Source organism: Drosophila subpulchrella, chromosome 2R (assembly GCF_014743375.2).
Source record: "Drosophila subpulchrella strain 33 F10 #4 breed RU33 chromosome 2R, RU_Dsub_v1.1 Primary Assembly, whole genome shotgun sequence".
NCBI classification, from domain to species: Eukaryota; Metazoa; Arthropoda; class Insecta; order Diptera; family Drosophilidae; genus Drosophila; species Drosophila subpulchrella.
The window spans coordinates 4501531-4522105 of record NC_050611.1 but is presented as its reverse complement, the minus strand read 5'-3'; the positions used below and the strand labels follow the sequence as shown (position 1 = coordinate 4522105).

Genomic DNA, 20575 nt, shown 5'->3' with positions numbered 1-20575 from the left:
GCTTATCACTGTTGTGATTTGTGAGTCTAGGCGGATTATGCGGCGTAGAATTATCAGTCGGGACTTACGCAGAACCGAACTGCGCATGGGACTTTAACGAGCTGAGATATAAATACATGGGTGGCATTTAGCCGCCGAACTCCGGCTGTGGAAATCTCCGACCCTCCCAGTGGTACTGATAAAAGTTCAGAATTTCCATATTCAAATCGAACCACATTTGTTTTTACTACGATTCACTTTACCCCGAAAGCATTGAACTTTTCCACAGTCAATTGATTAGATTGACTACACTTCCCCGAGAAAAACCAGGGCTTGCCAGCTTATGAATGAATTTTGCCGTTGGAAAACGGGTTTTTTCAAGGGGGAAATCTTACAAATCGCCCCGCTGTGTGCTTGGGATATACCAGGCATGTAAACAAAAACTTTAACCGGGTACCCTAAACACTTTAATCGTGATTATTACACAATATTTGCCCTAGAGTCTCTGGGGGCACATTAAGCATGATGTCGCAAAATCTAGCGTGGGTTAGGCGTGCTGATAAGAAGGTTAAGATTGTGTTGCCCTGCTTTCGTGATTCTAACAATTTCGAGTAATTGAACTTGCTCGGATTTTAAAATTTTATAATACCCAGTATCACGTGCTCCACATTAGCCTATAGTCGCGTTTCCAGAGAAGGCTGTCTTGCAAATAAACAAAAAAAAGTTAAGCCGGGGATTTGCGGATTGGGTTTCCCAGAATCAAATTGTTATCAGCCACAAACATTACGATTTCTAAATAATTTTGTTTGCTTGGTCTGAAACAGACCACATAAATAAATAAAAAACAAAGCCAAAGATTACGATTTCTGAATAATTGTGTACACATGTTATTTTGAAAATGTTTGATTACATTCCCGAGAAACATATTTAAATGAATTTTGACAAACAATTAGATTTCTAAGTAATTCGGCTTAGTTTGACGCAATCTTCCGAATAAGTGACCCACTAAAATGTCTAGCAGTAAGAGAATATATCACAGTGAAACCAGTTCGGTCTGCTTTCTCACATGATCTGCGAATTTCAGCAGGAGCACATCGCACATTTCGGAGGGAAAACTAATCGGAAAGACAAACATACATAGTTCCATATAACAGTTAAATAAGACTGGAGTAAAACGCAATTGCACTGTATGATGCGACACACCCCTATTAACCCCCAGCCCCAGCCATGGGTTAAATATTTGCACAAACAAGTTCGCGTGAAATTAGCGCCACAATTATAATTGAGAGCGAAATAGACAGGTACGGTCGAACCCCAATATTTAATTGCGGTTTATCATGGCCACAAAACCAATTTGATAACGCTCTCTACCAGAGTTCGCTCCATATATAGAGCTTTTTGTGTCTCTTTTACAATCTGGGTAGCTCTCTATTTCCCCCACTCTTTATGGGAAAATTAGCGCTGGCTCGATGAATTTCACAAGAACCCAGAACCGCTTATATATATCTAGTTCTTTGGCAATTCTCTTAACAAAGGAAAATATTGATGTTAATAATAAAATTTTCGAATTTAAGTACCTTCTAAATTCTAAATATTTAAACGTAAATTAGTAAAAAAATCTTATTAAAGCTTCTTTTGACCAAATACAGATTTATTTATAGTAATAGTTGTGTGTTACATAGTTATGTACATCTTTCCAAAGAAAATCGTTTTATAATGGTTGTATAAGTTCTCTATAGATCAGAGATAAACGTTCTGATACTTGCCCTTTGAAAATAGCACACTAAGTAAATAGATTAAATCCAACACAAACTTCTGCTTCTAAATATATTATTAAGCACCACATTATATTGTGATACTTATAATAAATACACAATATATGTATATAGTCGATGGTTCTTAGTTTTGAAAACAATTCTTATATATGTACCTGGTACCATTGTACAATAATAAAATAAATATGAATCTAACAACACTTTCACTATACACAATATTATACAGTAAAATAAAAAATAGTATTTTTCTCTTTTGAGATCCGAAATAGTTTCCGAACTTTTCTCGCTGTGTACAATCTCCCTGCGACGCGTGCCGACTGAAACTGATTAGATTAATTGCGGGGGATCTGCGACCGGGATTCTGAGTGGAGGGCCCAGTGCACCTGGCGACTAAACCTTCGAATTGCGCGAGCACGTTCCGCTTGGATAAGAGTGACGGCTCAGCCGCATACTTGACGGGCCACGGGGCCACATGTCCTCGGTCTCCATCTCGCCGGCTTACGTAAATCGTGCTGCAATCCGCGCTCAGCGTGTCGCCAATACCGTTATTGTGCCAGAACACCGATTCGACGCCCTACCACCCTACCGAACGCCACCCACCACCCACCGATCTCCGCCCACCGAGCAGCTGCGACAACTGCGTCAATGTCGTAAAACTTTCTCACGTAAGTCAAAAACCGAGAGTCCCGCTATCTTGTCAACCGAACCTCGGCTTATCCTTTGTTGCAACTGCAGCTCAGCCCCCAAAAGCCAGCAGATACATACCGATAATACCGATCCGAAGGTATAAATACGAATTTATGGAGGCTTAAAAAATGATTTTTAACGATCGCCAGAGGGCATTATGAAGTTATCGCCTGATCGCCGATCGGACAAACAAAACATCCAAACATTCGCGCCCCGATTGTTTACCCAAGATCAAGGAGGCGGTGGCCGCCCCCCGAGACGCCCAATCTACCGAACAATGGCCAGAGGATTCTATAATTATGCTCGTATTTATCAATGCTGCCAAAGGAGTGACGAAGGCAAATGTCTTTGTGACGTCAATGACGAAAAATCACATGGTGACTGTTATGAATTTGAAGGCACTTTCTGTTGCGAGGCGATAGGGGTACGAGTGTGGTGGATCTGACCCACTGGCTACATATATGCGCAAACATGTATTATATCTTGGGAACTGTTTGCCAGTGGCAAACAAAATTACGCAAACCGGGGGCGTTCACTTCCCCAGACGTCGAATAATGCGATAATGTTCTTTTTCCTAGGAAGCTAGTTCATAAAACTTTCATCTGCTCCTATTTCCGGCTGTTCAGAACTTTTTGTTTTGATTCATAGTTTTAAATATAATACAAAATTACAATGAAATGTATTATTTGTTATGATTCATTGGCTCCAATTTCGCATACATGTAGTCGTATTCTCAGCATGCAAATCACAGCTTGAAATTAAAATAAGTATAAGCCTATATCATATTATGAATTAAAGATAACAGTTCTAAACAAATGTTTGAAACACATATAACACATAAGGCCTGAAACATAGATCTAACTTTACGAAAAGTGTTATGAAACTATAATCTAACACAAGATAATAAACAAAATGAAGAAGATACAGTGGGTTTTGAACATATTGTGAAGCCAATTCAAACAAGAAGCATGGAAAGCGGTTCCAGTTGTTTGCCATTGGATACAAAAAAAAAACTTATCGCAAAACGTGATAATCGCACGCATGTGACTATCATATCACGTTTTTGCTTTCATAACCTTTCACTGAGTACATAAGTTCCCCCATGTTGTGGCCTAGCAACAAACTTTAGTGTCCCACCAATCTCAATTATGGGGGAAGGAAATAATAAACCCCTCGAACATATGGAGCACCGGTAACAACAACTTCATCAAATCCCAGAAAGGGGTAAGGTTTCCGGGAACGAAAGTGACTATTTGCCCGTCCAGCTAAAAATAAGTTCAAGAGCAAGGGGGTCATTAAATATGGCGATTTACTACACTTGTATCTTATCAGTTTCGTATTCAATACAACTTATGGTGACGGGCTGAAATACAAACTCAAGGTCCGCCAAGGAGAACTCTTCTTCTGCCGAGGAAGACCCACTTTCTCGTCGATAAGTGCGCCTTATCTTAGCATTATCACTAATTAGTGGTTCCAGGCGGTATTTACATGGCTTAAAACACTTTTGGCTGAGATTGGTTGGCAACCCGTCACTTTGACTGATGGAATGGTCGGAACACGAGTGGGTCTTTGTTATTATCGTTTGCGGCGCACTAATTTCACGACAAAAATAACCAGGAATGTTAAAAATAACTTGTCGCCTTTGCTAAAAATACCGGAGTCAACAATAACACATATTCTGCATAAATATCCAAGCGAATAATTGTTGGAAAATTTCGTATCAGCAGTTGTTGTTTGTTTTCAGTTTTCTTTATTTAACTGGGCCTTTAATATTGTTGTTATCAGTACTTCCAAAGAAAACAAAATTTAAGCGACAGACTGCGACTGAAAGTGCCGTTGTTTGCTTGCCACTTGATGACTTGATGGGGGAACTACCGGACTGACATTTCCTTTTATGGCCAAGGAGACGGCCGAAATGGGGGGCTAAATATTTATGGTAGGGTTGTTAAATGTGTTAAGCGATTTATAGAGATTTCTGGCGAAAGCCTTGAAGAGGGTAATCACTGGATATTTTAGAGGTCGAAAACAATTGTTATGTTACACTTCAATAAGATAACCGCCTCTGTAAATTCTTTTAAAAATAAGATAAAGTTTAGTAGTCCAGTTTTATTGTAATAATTTCAGCAACGTAAATGCTTCAAAGGATTTTTATCATAGAAAAAGTTAAAAAGTTCTTGGTAGTTTCAATTGTTTAAGGAACACTGTTCTGCTTAGAATGATATATAGAATATTCAAAAATAATAATGTCGAATAATCCAATTGGAGAATACCTTTCTAGTACATTTATAGTAAGGACGTTAATGCAATAACGAGCTTGACAGAGATCGTAACGTATTAAAACGTGTTAATTTTTTATTGGCGTATTGAATTTCTTTATAACTTTTGCATTTTCTTGTTCTTGATTAAATAAAAAATAACCCTAAATTTAATATTGTCAGTCAGAGCCTTATATTAATTAACGAAGATACATTTTTACTTTAGTAGCTAGTTTCCAACAAAAACCCCTGTTCTAAAAGTGAATTGGAATATCCAAAAAGTCATATGACGAAAAATCCCCTGACTTTTTCGGATATATTTTTGCTTGCATTCAAATGGGTCAAATGAATCAACTGCATAATTCGACGAACTGCTCATCGCAAACTACTTGGCTAATCTAAATCAATATACAGCAGGCAGGAATCCCCTGCAAGTGTATATATTTGTTCAAGCAATTGATAGAAAGAATCTTTTCATTACCATTAGCTACTCAATAATGTTTGAAATATTTCCCTATTCGGGGAATTCGACTCGAAAGGTGTTTCAGCCAATCACTTCCCCGTACATTGTTCCATTGTGGGCCGCCGCCTGCAAAATGTAAACAAAAACCCAGATTTGCTTTGCGGTTTCTATAAATACGCACACATAATTCGCACATAGCTGGGCCAGAAGCAAACTGCGCACTTGGCCAGGTTCGATTTCGTTTCGGCACGGAATGGCCCAAATCCAGATGAACAAGGCCAAATCGGGGGCTTATCAACGACCGGAGCGTAACCCCAGCTACAACAAATGTCTAGCCAATGTTGCATCAGCCATTATGATGATTATGCTGTCGATACGGTTCAATCAATTCGATTGATTTGGTGGGCATTAGATAAGCGATAAAGAGGGGGTGGTTGGCTCCCACCGAAACTCACCCCCCAGACCCCGCCAGCGAATAATCATGTGAACCATTCGGTAGTAGAATCAGCGAATGTTCCGCCCCCAACTGTGATTCATATTTTACTTGAACTTTGGACTCTAAAGACAACGCATTCTACAAATAGCGGTTCCAAATCTGCAACCGTCTTATCAAGTGTCTCTGCATTTGCCACCCGCAAACCAAACATCAGATGACAACCATGTATGGTTTTTCATAGAACATCTTCCACCCCCAACTGTGATTCATATATTACTTGAACTTTGGACCCTAAAGACAACGCATTCTACAAATAGAGCTATCAAATCTTCTGTAACCGTCTTATCAAGTACGTCTGCATCCGCCACCAGCAAACCAGATATAATAAGACAACCATATAGGGTTTTTCATAGAACATCTTTGGTTTCGCTTTAGTCACTTTCGCCGCGCCACGCTCCCATTACTCATACGCCACGTAATCGCCGGAGAAATCTTATCAGGTGGGCGAATAGGTGATCAGGGGTGGGGGGTTCCGCTTGCGAGTGTAACAGTAATTTCATCAATTCCACCGGCGATTAACGGTCGCTTCCAGTTTGCGATAGGTCAGTGCGGAGCTGTGGACGCTAAGTGGACTGCGTTCTGAATACATTTGTGGAGCATTTTCATAAGCCGCTACGCGTCGACCGCAAGGCTATATCGGATGTATGGAGATTTGTGTAACGGGCCTAAAGGGGCGGTGCATAAATATGTATTCCTGATCAGGGTCAATAGCGGAGTTTGTATAAACAGCTAGAAGTGTGACACCATTCCGTAGCCGTAGTTACCAAATTTGTTATGCAGATTAAGGAACAGTTGGCATTATTTTGAATTATAGCTACACTTTCTAGGTGCCCCAATGCAAATAGCACAGCTGCGATTTACAGCATTGAAAATTCTAATTTTCTGCAGCATTGATGCTTACCTTTACCTAAATATCCCTGCATTTTTCTGAAAAAAGTGCATTTGAAACTCCCGTATTATCATAGAGTATCCTCTAGCTGGAGTTCTCTATGCTGCATAGAACACCAACTTGTTATTTATGCGTCAAGTGCTAAGAACTGAATCGATCAGAACCGAATCCGAGCGGATCAGATAACATCTTCATCTGTGCCAGTTTGCGGCGCAATTTTAGCATTTTATGCGCATTCTGATCGATCCGACAATCTGGCGACTCGAAATTAGCATCGGAACGTTCTATAACAGTAAAGTCGAGAAAGCCATTTCCTTTGTTCCGCCCCCTGGCACCACCCGCCCCAATTCCCCAGTCGATTCGGCGTTGTATTTTGCGTTGTTTCTCAACTGAATGCATTTTGAATCGGGATTCGGAGTGAATCGCTAAGCTATGTATACAGGTGTACGAGTATGCGTATGAGTGATATGGGTGTTATGGGTGTACGTGAGACGTGGCTGGGGGTGTGTGATCTAACCTAAGGTAATGCAAGTGATTCCAATTCAATTCGGAGGTTTCCCGGTTACGAGGGCTTGGTTTCCTAGTGCTGGCAGTCGGGGGTCCAGGGGTTCTTCACGTTGGCCAGACGCAGCTGCTCCAGAGCGATCTCATGGGCACGGAAGTGCTCCCTGGTGGCTTTGTCCAGTTCGCTGGCGGAGGAGGTGGAACTGTAGCCGGCTTTCAGTTCGGAGGAAATGGGAGAGGGCTGGGGCAGAGGGAGGATCGTCTGCAGCGGAACCTGGATCCCTGCCGGCTTGGAGGTGTACCGCACCAGGAAGGGATTGGGGCTCTGCTCGACGAGCACGGGCGTTGGGGATGGCTGGATGTCATTGGGCTGATTGGTCTGGATGCGCAGGAAGAAGCCATTCTGCACCTGTTGCTGTTGGGTCACGATATTGGGCTGCTGCTGCTGGGGTTGCACCTGGTTGTTGATGATCTTGAACTGCTCCGCCTTGCGAAGGTATTCGGGGGTGCTCTTCTCGTAGGTGATGCCGGTTTTCAGCTGGTTAAGCTCCTGCTTTTCGCTCTCCAGGCGCAGGCGATCCTCCTGCTCGATTTTCAGACGCTCGGCCTCCAGGAGGCGGGTCTCCTCGCGCAGACGATCGGCCTCCTGCTGGCGCTCCTTTTGGGCCTCCTTCTCCTCCAGCTTGCGCAGCTCCAGATCCTGCAGACGCACTTTTTCCAGCTCACGCTCTTCCAGGAGAATCATGTCCGCAATGTCGGCCACCTTGTCCTCCGCCTTGACCTTGGCTTGACTCAGGAGCAGGAGGTGTTGTTCGCGTGCCAGCTTGACCTCCGGAGTTTCCTGGATGGGTTGTGGTGGCTGGTACACTGCAATAGGGCTCTTAAGGATCGCCTGGGGAATAAACGATTGAATGGGTGCCTGGGAAAGCAGGGGCTGCTGTTGGACTTCAATGGGCTGGCGCAGAATGGCCTCGTTGAACTGCTTCAGATGCTCCTCCCGAGCACGTTTGACCTCTGGGGTTTCCTGCACGGATTGAGGAGCCTGTTGGTCTGGGAAGGTGATGATGCCCTGGGGCAGATTGGGTTGAATGGGTGTGGTCTTCACAAGGGGTTCTTCGGGATTAGCTGGCTGGCGAAGCAGGGCCTCATTGAATAACTTGAGGTGCTCCTCGCGAGCTCTTTTCACTTCCGGAGTCTCCTCAATGGCTTGTGGAGTCTGCTGATCTGTGAAGCTACTGGTCTTGAAGATGCCCTGGAGTCCAGAAATTGGCTGTGTTTCAAAAGTGGTGGTTGTGGAACTCTTGACAAGAGGCTGCTGAATTCCCGGGATGGTCTTGAGGATGATGCCTTCCTGGGCAGGCTGACGGAGCAGAGCCTCGTTGAACTGCTTGAGGTGCTCCTGGCGGGCCAGTTTCACTTCCGGAGTCTCCTCCACGGGCTGAGGACCAGTTTGCGTTGCCGTTTTGAGCAGCAGGTTGTCTTGAGTGGGTGCAAATTGCCCATAGGAGTGGGTTTGCGGTGTTTCAATGGGCTTGGCAACCTGTGGCGTGGATGTCTTAACCAGGTATTGCTGCTCCTGCTGTTGGCCATAGATCACCGGGATCTTCTCTTTCTTGTACTGGTACTCCACCGACTGACCAAGTAGCTGCTGGGCCTGTTCGGCGCGCAGAACCTCCAGCCTGGCCTCGTTCCAGATCCTCAGCTGCTCATCTCGGGCACGCTGGACCTCGGGAGACAGTCCGGGAACGGCTTCGAAGGCGGCGAACTTGACGATCTTTTCCAGGGGCTCAAACTGGGCCAACAACTGGGGCGTGGGCTTCAGACCCTGTTCCTTCAGGCGGTCCAGTTCCAGGCGCATGGCCTGGTAGCGCTGCTCGCACCAAGCGCGGAACAGGGCGATCTGTTGGTTCTCCTGCTCCACACCGGAGCGGATTAGACTAGAGGTGGCCAGATCCCGGATGCCGTTCAGGGGCTCTGGATAGTTGTAGGGCAGCAGCCGCTCGGCGCCCGTACCATCGTAGTAGCGGACGTAGCCCTGGGCCAGGCCACTGACCACGGGGAACTCCCCCCTGGCCGGGGCATAGGCCACCAGTTGCGGATGGTGTTGGGTGCGGACCACAGAGAAGGCCTTCGCCGAACCCAGGGCCAGCAGGCCGATTAGGAAAAGCCGCATCTTGCTGTGGTTTCGGTTGGGTTTTTACTCGATGATTAACTTTTGGGTAGCGACTAGTAGGACTTTTGGTGCTCTGGTGCTCCAAAACTTCGCTACAACTTCGACTACTGCTGCTGGAAGACTGTTGTGGCTGGGTAGCTCAGCCGAGGGCTTATATACACGCATCCCCAGCGAGCGGAAAAGAACCGCAAGTGGAAGCGGTTGTGGATGTCCTTGAGCCCTACAGGATGTGTCAATAAATATTCTGTTGCCCTAGGTCGCTGGGATTCTTTATCTCGAACTTAATTGGCCAGAGACTTCTGGCCTGGACAGCTTCTCCCCTGGATCGCCCCCCTTTATGCCTGGCAAACAGGACCAGCCTTCGGTTGGCTTCTTCCGTTATGCTTCAAGGTTAAGCCCGAGTTTATTTTTAGCCCAGGCTGCTGGGAATTTATGGACCCCAAGTGAAGGGTCTCTGGGGCCCCATCGACTATCGATTCATCAATGACACGCTCTATGCGCGGGACAATTATTTAAATTTGTCAAAGAGGCTCAATGATCGCACTTATGATCGCCCCCTTCCTGCTTTCGATCGCCGGGTAGCCAAATATGGCCAGCAAGAGTTAATTTATATTTAGTCGTGGCCATTTTTGTACAGTCGCCGTCTGGTCGCGCCTGCAAGCCAAATTGGGGGGGTGGCTTAAGGGCCGCATCGGGGGGACCAGTCACCCGATATGGCTTTGGGAACCCCTTCTTCAGCTGCTTCCTGCAACCGGTTCGGCGATCCGACCACGACTCAATAAATTCAAGTTAATTCCAGTCGGCGCCGTTATATGGCCAATGCAAGGCGCTGGACGGAGGCAAATGTGCATTAAGGCTAAACAATGTCGATCAGGCAAATTATATCACTCCTCGCCGGCATTGTATTCAAGCACATTTTTGTGGTTTTTTGGCCGAAGGAATCTCAAGTTACGAAGCCGCTTTTTATTTAAATTAATTCGCAAACAAATATAACATATATGAGAAAGGAGTTAACGAAGGTGGAATTTATATATAATGGAGGTATGATCTGAGAGGACACACATCTGGTGCTGATTCATATCGGTTGGGTCAGTTCAAGCAATTTGGAGATATTTCAGCTTTAATGAACAACCAGTTTTGTGGGGAATTCAATTGAGTCTACAACTTCTTGTGCCTTGAATTCCATTTGTATCTTTGGATTTCGGTTAACATTAAAATTTTATATTATACAAGTATTAGGAAGTGAAAATGAAAGTACAACTGATTATATACATACATATGTCTATATATAGAACATCAAAACTGAGTAGGGTAAGGCTATCTCATCACAACGGTAGCTTATCTTGTGACTGCTGATTATTTTCTTCGTGATGGTAATTTCCATTCGGAAAAGAGTCATTCAATCATCACATGCTGGCCCAATTACCCGCTCCATTTGCTGAGATTTTCACAAATTATTCACCTTGACAACTTCAGAGGTTTTCAAATTTCGCACTCTGCGGTAATGGACGGACCTCCGAAATCACACGTAAGACTGGTCAGAAGGGGGCCACAACTTTCCCAAGCAAAAGTATTTCATAACATTCCATTTCTGCTGGCTATGTATGCACATGCTGATTGAAATCTTGTTGCCAGGCGAAACGGTGGCATCTAATATAGATTTCTTTCTCGAACTGACCACAGTCACGAAGACCATGTGACGTAGATGCGATGATGAAGCTTCTAAGATGATAATGCCTATGATCATCAGTCGATGAAAGTATCTTCGACACTTTTTCTTCTTTTTTCGGGGGTAAAGATCTCAGCGCGTGCGTCAGGAGCAATTGATTCTTTAATGATTTTGTTGTCCGATCGTTCTGATATCAATGAATGGAAACGGAGGCACGTCCGCGCTAATTAAAGCAGCTCAAAGTGCTTACGGCTGGCTAGCCACGTTGTTGCTTATCTTATCTGCCGCAAACAGCGATTTGCATACGAAACTCCGCCAAATGCGAGTCGGTGGCGGATACGCAATCTGCGAACGCTGCATTCATCAGGTGTTAACGTTCCGTTGATTAGCGCGTCCCCCTGGTTCATTAAGATGTCTGAACATGGTGTGCCATCATCACGCCATTAAAAGGGCACTGTGAAAAAATTCTTGATTTCTTAAAAATTAAAATAATATTTACTGCCTTTAATAAATATTGTTTTTATTTTTTCCTTATCCAAATATTTTTATGATACCACACTCAGGGAAAAACACCGTGATAAAGTCAAGTACAAACAGTTTTGATTTAAGAACGATGCTTACCATTTAAGAACGTTCGTTCTAAAAAAGTTATCACAATGAGCACATTTTGGATTTATATATCTTATAATTCTAATAATGTTTATTCTGAAAGTGCTCGGTATATAAGGCGCATAAATAATACAGTGTTGATGCCCGTGAGCGGCAAGTCTAAAGTACTCTTAAAATATTAATGTTATTTAGATACATCTCGTTTATTTCAGTTTTCAATACTCATTTCTTTTACTACCGTATAATTAAAACCGATTTAAAATTTACAATATATGTATAATGATTTAAGAACTATTCGTCTTTAAATGCAACTTTCTTACTTTATCAATAAATCGTTCTTGTTTTAAGAATTATTCATACTTGATTGTAAACCGAAGGGTTCTGAATCCTAGTATTTTCGGTCTTGAAAATTAGTGCTTGAAAGCTGAATTTTGTTCTAGGGTTCTTGGCGAAGTTTTGACACCGAAAATACTTGCTTCAAGCACGAAGTACTTGATTTTTCTCTGAGTCCACACTACAAAGTGGTTGTTAATACATCTTTATATAATTTTTAAATATTTTTAAGTTTTTTCCTGTGTACCAGCTTGCACCAAGCAATATTCTCCCTGCTTTTCCGGATCAGCTGTGGCCGGATCTTTTGTGAGTCAATAAATTCCAAGATCTCAAACACAGCTGCTTGGCAACGAAAAGCGAGGCAACAGTTTATGGCCAACAAACGCACTTGAACCGCAGATCCGCCGAAAATTCCAAAACTCCAATAATATCGAGTTCTTCGGAATATTCGGTGCACGCTGGGTAAATCACGTGCGAATAGCGGCAAGGAAATAACCCAAGACGTCATTTCAGCTGCGAATTTAAATTAATTTAACAGCGAAAACTCAATAACAGTCAAATCGACAATTTGAGAACAAAATTGACTACTTTTTTTATTTTGATGTTTTTCTTAATCGCTTACCAACGTCAGCAAAAGTGTTTTTCTTCCAAGGCAAATATTTGGAGGGTTCACACTAATGGTGGTGAAAAAATAACACAAATAAATCCCCGATCAAAATTTCTGAGCAGCTTAGGGAGACCAAACTTACATTTTCGGCAGAGATATTTGTTATTGTAAAATTGCTCACATTCTTATTAAATATCTTCAATGTTCCTCCAGTCCAAAATATAAGATTTTTGCTCCCCATTCATAAATCTACCAAAAGAAACCCAATAAAAATCACAGCGACGTGTCTCAGAAGCCTGATCTTTGCGAAAGGTTTTTCCACATAATTTGTTTTGGCACTCATTGTGGAACCAACATCAAGGCCGTTTATTTTCAAACCCCCATATTCTGTTTTTAAACTCTTGTATCCGATTCGGAGCACCGTCTTTGACGTCACACGGCCCCACATAAAGAAACGAGTTTTTGGGAACTTCCCGCGCAGTCAGTTCCGTTTGAAGGGGCCAATAGATGGATAGTAATTATGCGCGTAATGAAAACATCAATTAGAGCGCCAACGCAATGACCTACACCGGGCACTTGGCCGGCTGCAGTGGCCAGTGGTCACTCGTGGAGCAACCGGACCGGGGTAATCGTCTGAGCACCAACAACTTGAACGCTAAACTGGCGTTAATAAATTTGCATTACTAATTGAGGCCAGCAGCTGGCTGGCGATTTTGGGCGTTCTATCATCTACAGTTAAATTCAAATTGAGTTGTTTAATAACCCCTCGATTGCCGCCAATGAACGGTAGCCGTGTCTATAGGCCGTCTGACGACTTTGAGCCCGGCTTAGCACTTGAGTTGTTGTGCATGGAGGCTCCAAACACAATTGCTGCGGCTTTTCAAGTCTGAGCACGTGAGAAATGCGTAGAAAATAACTCAGGATTTATTTTTGTTATGCGTTGCAACTGTCACGCAAACAACTTAATTTTTTACGAAAAAATCACTTTGTTTATGTTTGCTTTGACCGCCTATTCAATCGGTTCGCTCAATCTAATGGTTTAATGTGTGCCTTTCAAATTAATTGGCCTAATCATGTTTCTGGACCGTGACTTGGGAATTTCAAGCTCTTAACATTTTTTCCACACAAAAGAAGCAGTAGAGACGTTAGAAATAAGAAGTTAAGCTAAACGATAGATGTGAAAACCAAATAAAAATAATACATTTTTGTTTCAGTTCTTACTTAGCTACTCTTTGTTAAATCATTAAATTAAGGTATTTGATATATGAAAGTTCAAGGCAGAGCTTAACAATTTTTTAGAATTTTATTAAAAGCATTTTTCAAGTTAAGTTATTATTACTAATTTATATTATTAGTTTACTAGGTAAATATATTATGTTGCACATAAGAAATCACTGTTCAACTTTAAAAGTCATTCGTATTTTAAACGAGTGATTCCGAAGCTGTAGGCATCTGTTAAGTGAACTATAGCCAAATAAAAGCATGTTTAATATTTTAAAAATTTTGATATAGTTTCAAAACCCTTACTTAATATCACTGTCCCACTTTAACAGTGATTCGTATTTTAAACGAGTTATTTCGAAACTGTAAGCAATTGTTAAGTAAACCTTCGCCAAAAAACAAAAGTTTAATATTTTAAAAATTTTTGAGAAAGTTTTAAAGTGAATCCGTGCTGATGAAATCGAAAGTCAAATACCCAGAACAAGTGAATCACGTGGCTAAAACCGAGGCTAAAACTGTACTGATGAAAAACTGTAAAACAAAACATCTGACCGGGTGATAATTGATGTGGGGTGAATATGACACTCTTAACAGCACCCAAAACCAGGTGAATGAACTGGGATAATAAGAGTAAATATAAGTCAATTCCTGTCGAACTTTACTGACGCACTTTTGGTGACAATTGCGAAACGAGGCTGCTAAAACTGTAAGCCAGACGATTTGCATGTGAAAACTATGCCATTTCCCGAAAAAATGGAAATTATAACGCATTTTACACAGCTTTGTTTAAAACATTTATTTTTCTGCATTTAATTTACCATTAGATTTAAACAATATTCAATCTTGTTAAGGGCAAAGGTGGTGGTGTCGGGTTGTGTTTGGGGTGGGGGACTGGGATTTTTATTGGGGGAGATTGGAGCCAACTACTTTAATACTTAATTGTCTACGCTTTCCACTTAGGCATACGAAATTTTTGCATTAATTACACACAGTAATTATAATAATAATAATCCACCTCCTCCTAATACATCATAATAATCAAATATATTATTTGTTCATATGGAAATCAAGACGTACACTATTTGCATATAGAGATATATCGATTTATGTAGAGACTCACGCGCACACACACACATCTATACAATTTGTAATGCTATTTGTAAATGTTCATAATCATTTCCTATCCTCTATATAGCGGTTTAAGTTTTTACACGATTTTTAACTTGTTTTTGCTGATTTATGTTTGTATTGTTGGTTTTGGGCTTAACTGTAGGAGAGCTTAAAACTATTTAACTTAAACATTGATTTGATTTCGCGTGAATCGTCTTGAGGTTATAAATTCCATGTTGTTGTGATTCGAACCGATTTCGGGATCTACTTAACATTTCATAATCGTAGTCACAAAAGCCAAATAATGTACAAAAAGGATCCTCCAACGAATTCGCTAACTGCGTGTTTTACAAAAACTGTACATAATGGTATAGGGGCAAACGATCCCCGGGTGACTTGGCAACAAACGAAAATCAAAGACACTTGCAGTGCAAATTGGAAATTCGCAACGAAATACTCTAATGGAGGGCCTTCTTCAACTGCGTCTTCTTCGAGTACCGAGTAACAACAAACGAGATATAAAAATACGAGCGATCCCTTTGGGGGAGCTAACTAAATGGCTAAAGCCTTTCGAGCGGCGCCTACAGGTGCAGTCGGGCCATCAGCTTTCACATGATCGGGTCGGGTCCTTGGCCCTCCAAATCGGAGACCTGGCTCTGGTAGTGCAGCGCGTCCTGGTACGCCTTCTTCACAGCCTTTCGCTCCGCCGGCTTGCGCGACTCCACCAGCTTTTGCTGGTCCAGCTGCTTGTCGATCCCGAGGATGTCCAACTTGTTGGCCGGCAGCCACTGCCAAGTGCGCTTCACATCGAAGAACAAGACCAGGAACACAATATCGTCTAGGCAGTTCTTGCGCAGCGCCAGAACATCGGTGGGCGGGGCGGGCAGCGGCACTCCGTTGTACACGAATCCCTTGGGCGTCTTGGGGTCGAGGATGAGGGCGGGATACCAGGGATACCCGCGGCACTTGGCCCACACGAGCTGCAGCGGCTCCAGCGTCGGCTTCTGGCCGTGTGAGTGGTGATTGTGCCTCTCCGAGGAAACGGTCTCCTCTCCATGCTTACTGCGGTTGTTATTTGTGGGAGTTGCAGTGGCAGCCGCCATGGTGTTCCTCCGCGCCTTAATGTTGTTCACCAGCGGCGAGGCATTGGGCGTGGCTGACCGCAGCTTACCCGCCCTCCGCAGCAGAGGCGGCGGCGTGGCCGTGGAGCTAGTGGACTCGCTGAGGTTGCTTCGCCGCTTGCCGCGTCCCCGTGCCGCCGTCAAAGAAACTGCTCGTGCCATTGTCGTCGGAGTGGGAGTACTACGCGTAACCAACTTCATTGTCTTGTTCTGCCGCGCGCTCAGTGGCCGCTCCTCATCGTCATCTTCGCTGGAGCTGCCGCCACTTCCGCCGCTGCTGCTGCTGATGGCCATGTTGCCGTTGTTTCCCTGCATGTTGTTGATGCTGGCGTGCTGCAAGTCCATGGCGTCCGTGGTGCCCTCCTGTGACGTTGAGTCCCTCTCCTCGCTGCGACTCCTTCGGCCGTCTCTGTCAGCATCGCCATCCGCATCGCCGTCGCTCGCCTCGTCGCTGTCAAAATCGGAGCAACTGCCCGACATGCTGAAGTCGGAGCAACTGCTGCACGGACTGCTTGACTGCGAGGGAGCATCGTCGCTGTCGCTGACGTCACGCTGATTGTTGGCCCGGTACACCCGGAAACTGTCCGGGATTCGTTCGAATGGCAGGGGCTCAGGCATGGGTAGCGTCTGACTGACGGGCACCGCCGGATTGGGTGACTTCTTTGGTGACATGGAGGAGCTGTGCCTCACCTCCGGCAGCCGACGATAGCGACCCGGCCTCTTTGGCGACTTGACAGCCAGACTCGCAGTAAGCTTGCTGTTCATCGCGAGGGCCGTGGAGGCCAAGCCCGCGGCTACAGCGGCTCCGGCCGACGAGGAGCCTCCCATTCCAATGCCCGATGCGATTCCACCGCCACTGCTGCTATTCTGCGTCAACGCAAAGTTTGAGACAGTGGGCGGAGCGGTGGCCAGGACGTGATTCAGCGTCCCCGTGCCACTGGAGGCAGCTGTAGCCGCCGTGGTGGCTGAGGATGAACTGCCGCTGGTGGACTGCGTGTTTGATGACTGCGAGTTATGGTGCTCTTCTTTCACAGGCGTCGTCAAAGGTTCCGAAGGCCTTTTCAGGGCAGCCTGTGACTTGCGCGTTAACAATATGGCCGTTCTGGAGGGGATTAGTAAGGGATTAGCGTGTATCTTGTATTAGCCCTCAATATGTTATGAACAGTATCACTTAATCAAACTACTCTGAGCTGAAGACTGTTATACACAATCGGATAAGGAACAAACTTACCTCCGATTGATTCCCACAGGAGAGCTACTGTTGTTCAGACTCTTGATGGGGCTGCATGGCGGTGTTTGAGTGGAGTTGAGCAAGTCCTTAGAAACATTATCCTCACCCTCGCCCATTGAGTCTTCATCGGAATCCTCTTCTTCGTCCTCCTCGTCGTGCGCCAGATCCATGTCCACGGCACTGCTATTCAACCGTTTGCGGGTGCGCTTTTTAGAAGGCGAAGCACCCACTGTCTCCTCATCTTCGCTTTGGGATTGGATACCGTGCGATGAGTGGCGCTGTGGAAAACAAACGAATTAGCTTGAGAATTATATACGAAAGATAAACCGAAGACTCACTGCTGCAAATCTCGCCTTTTGGAGACTTTTGCGCATCCTCGTAATCTCTAGTCGAATCTGCTTGATTTTCTTGGTGCGATAGCTAGGGTTCTTCAGGACCTGCGACTTGTCGGCTAGGATGAGCAGCTTCTGGACGATGTCCTCGCTGGCTGGCGCCGCCAGCAGCAAGCGTAGCTCCTGTTCCACCTCCGCTTCAACGTGGTCGACGTGGGAGCGTTGCGAACGCTCCAGCAGACCATCCCGCTGCAGTTCCTTTCTCAGCTGGACGAAGAGAGGCGCCGCCTGGTCCCTCATCCGGATTCCCGCGCGATAGAACACCGTGTCCTTGTTGTTGTACGCCAGGCAGTTCTGGATCATCAGATCAAAGTCAGCTTCCAGCTGCTCCAGCGAGGTGTACTGGCACTCCTTAAGCTTCGACCGCATTGTGCCCAGATCCATGGGCTGCTTCACAATGTCCGTGTAGTCGGGCACTTCACTGGTGTCCACCGGCTCTCGAAAGATCTCCATGCTGTCGCGTGCCTCCAGCGCGTCTAGCAGCTTTGTCAGGGCCGCCTCCAGCGGATTCAGCTGCAGCATCACTACCTCCTCCGAGATGCGAACGAAGGCCACCTTCAGCTTCTCGCGCTTGCGCACCAGCTCGCACAGAAGGCGCGCCCGCTCCAAATCTTGCCGCAGGCACTGCCAGTACTTGAGCTGCCGGTACAGCTCGTTCGTGTCCGGTGATCCCTCGATGCCGTTGCGCTGGATCACACCATGGTTGTTGCCCTGGCTCTGCAGACGTCGCAGCAGGGGCACCCCGTTGCGATAGTGTCTCTTAAGCGTCCAATAGGCGATAATGCGGTCGAGGAACTCCTTTTTGCGCTGCATCGTCACCATTGTGGCGATCTCCTGAACGCGGTCCGGTGGAATAGTGGGTATCAGCACCACGGGCGCTGTGGATCGCTTCTTGGCCAAGGCCTTGCGCGCCTCCCGCATTTTGTGGCGCGTGTCCTCGAAGTCCGGCACGTTCATTTTCAGCTTGGCGTCCGCCGGCGTGTGGGCGTGGCAGTAGGCAAATTTCTGGACGTGCATGGACGAATCGTTGTGGCCATCTTTAATCGTGTCCATGGTCATGTAGAGGCCCGCCTGCTGGGCGCAGGTAACATGGAAGGCGGCGTAGCAGCTGTTCCGGTGGCACTGGATGCAGGCTCCCAGGCCCTTCTCCTTGCACACGTAGCAGGTGAGTCGCCAGCGAGCAGGGGGAATGGTCTCGATGGAATCTAGGTAGAGAATCATTTATTAATTACGAATAAAAAGTGTTTGGCGGAAAGGGGTACGCACCTATGGGTTCCAGAAAGACGGTGTTGGCGAATCGCACTTCCGGAATCCACAGCGCACATACCACGTGCGCCCACTGGCCGTGGTCCGTCTGCTTAAAGGCGCCTCCCGCATTGGGGCAGAGCACACAGTTGACGGGCTTGCTGGGCGACTGCAGGCATCGCCGGCACAGCCACTGACCCTCCGGGATGTAGGGCACCCCGTAACAGTCCTGGTGCACCGCCAGGTTGCACATGTCGCAGAAAAGTATCACGTTGGTGTTTTGGCACTCGCCGTCCAGGCAAATGCAGCACACTGCGTCGTCGTCGACCTCGACGCCCGTGGGTGTGCCGTTGGCGGCCGCCTGAAAGTGCGACTCCTTCTCCAGCCGGTCCATCAGCAGCTCCATCGTGTCGATGCCCACGGCGTTCAGGCCGAGCCGCTGGCGCTCTTCATTCATATGCTCCAGCCAGGCGGAATCCTCCTCATCCACGTCGTACTCCACCTCGCCGTCCAGCTCCTCCAGCGACTTCTCAATGAAGCGATAGTAGGCCAGCGGCCGAGGCGGGGCGTCAGGCACTCGGTAGTCCGGAATCTCGGCCACCCTGGCCACAGGCACCTGGACCCTCGCCCAGGGCGCGTTCTCCTCCAGCGGCGGTGCGTCGGCATTCAGGATGCAGCCCCTGGCCACCAGGGCGGCGAACTCCTCGTCCTCCACGAGCGGCAAGGCGTCGTCGATGCCCAGGCGCACGCTCTTTCCGTCCAGGTTGAACGTCACGGTGGCCTCCTCCTCGTTGTAGGCCACCAGGGACTCGGGATTGGCGTACTGCCGGACGGGGCCTCCTCCGGACGCCGTTCCGCCTCCTGCACTGGCCGAGGAGCAGCCATTTCTGGCCTCCGCTCCACCGCCACCGGGCGCAGGGTGTTCCTTGGGCGGGCGAGGCGTCGAGTGGTGTCCGCCAGAGCGGGAGCGCGCCTTCTTCCGGCTGGGAGTCAGCACGGGCGTCAGCGGCTGGGGATTATCGTGGTCGTACTTCATCAGATGGTACTGCAGGCCCATGATCGTCTTGTAGCTGCGGTCGCATCCGCGGACGGGACAGGCGAACGGGGGCTGCGACTGCTGGCTCTTCACGCCCTTGCAGTACTCCACTGCGTCGAAGTCGAGGCCCATGATCTGGGTCGGCTCAGCGGCGGGATCTGTGGGATCTGCTGCAGCTGGCTTCTCGGGGATTGGCGGTTCGCTGGTCGCGGATCGCGGGCACTGTGTCTACTCCGCGGCACGGGTGCGCATACGTATGAGCATCCCACGGTGGTCGTCGCAGAGCGCGCGGTTTTGGCTGTCCACCGTTCCTGGTCGATTTTCGTTGGCTTGTTGCAAATTTTTTAACAAATGTGCTAGGGATGGGCGCTCGGGTCAGCTCGCCATGGCGATACTATCGTGCGGGTGGATTGTGCAACACTGGAGGGGTAGTTGAACCAATTTCGCTGAATGTGGGCCCTCCTTGTGTTTTTTAATATTTATTATGCGCTATTTTACTTAAATAATTTATTTTGGACATTCTTATGCTTTACTTCTTTCATTTTTCGCTAAAAATTCGGAATGGGAAGAGTTTTGCAGCACTGCTTGCTAGAGATGGTAGATTGAGGAACCAACTGGAACTGGTTCAATTTCATATAAGTTTTCGAGCTGGCAAAGGCCTGAAAACACATTTTTAAGTGTTTAAACTTGCTTATGATTAATACTTTACAGCACAAAATACATTATCCCTAAAATGGCTCCATGCAAACCAGTTTTGGTTGTGTTTTTCATTTTGCGCGG

At 46.3% G+C, this 20575-nt stretch overlaps 2 protein-coding genes across 2 annotated transcripts; both read right to left on the bottom strand.

Moving 5' to 3' along the window:
• Window positions 1-7124: 7124 nt before the first annotated feature.
• On the bottom strand, window positions 7125-9221 carry LOC119552006 (trichohyalin). Its single transcript, XM_037861734.1, has one exon. It carries the CDS (start codon window positions 9219-9221, stop codon window positions 7125-7127), a length of 2097 nt encoding a protein of 698 aa, XP_037717662.1.
• Window positions 9222-14472: 5251 nt separating this feature from the next.
• LOC119550253 (peregrin) lies at window positions 14473-20166 on the bottom strand. The gene is made up of 4 exons (XM_037858830.1): window positions 18781-20166; window positions 17461-18719; window positions 17123-17400; window positions 14473-16993 (listed from the first exon to the last, which is right to left on the bottom strand). Exons 1-4 carry the CDS (start codon window positions 19925-19927, stop codon window positions 15379-15381), a joined length of 4299 nt encoding a protein of 1432 aa, XP_037714758.1. The 5' UTR covers window positions 19928-20166; the 3' UTR covers window positions 14473-15378.
• Between the last annotated feature and the right edge of the window lie 409 nt (window positions 20167-20575).

Bases quoted from the DNA above. Each gene is read 5' to 3' on its own strand.
- LOC119552006 (XM_037861734.1), bottom strand. From the start codon at position 9,221: ATGCGGCTTTTCCTAATCGGCCTGCTGGCCCTGGGTTCGGCGAAGGCC.
- LOC119550253 (XM_037858830.1), bottom strand. From the start codon at position 19,927: ATGGGCCTCGACTTCGACGCAGTGGAGTACTGCAAGGGCGTGAAGAGC. The intron at 18,720-18,780 runs GTGCGTACCCCT...TTCTCTACCTAG, and splicing joins CGTCTTTCTGGAACCCATAG to ATTCCATCGAGACCATTCCC. The intron at 17,401-17,460 runs GTGAGTCTTCGG...TGTTTTCCACAG, and splicing joins AAAAGGCGAGATTTGCAGCA to CGCCACTCATCGCACGGTAT.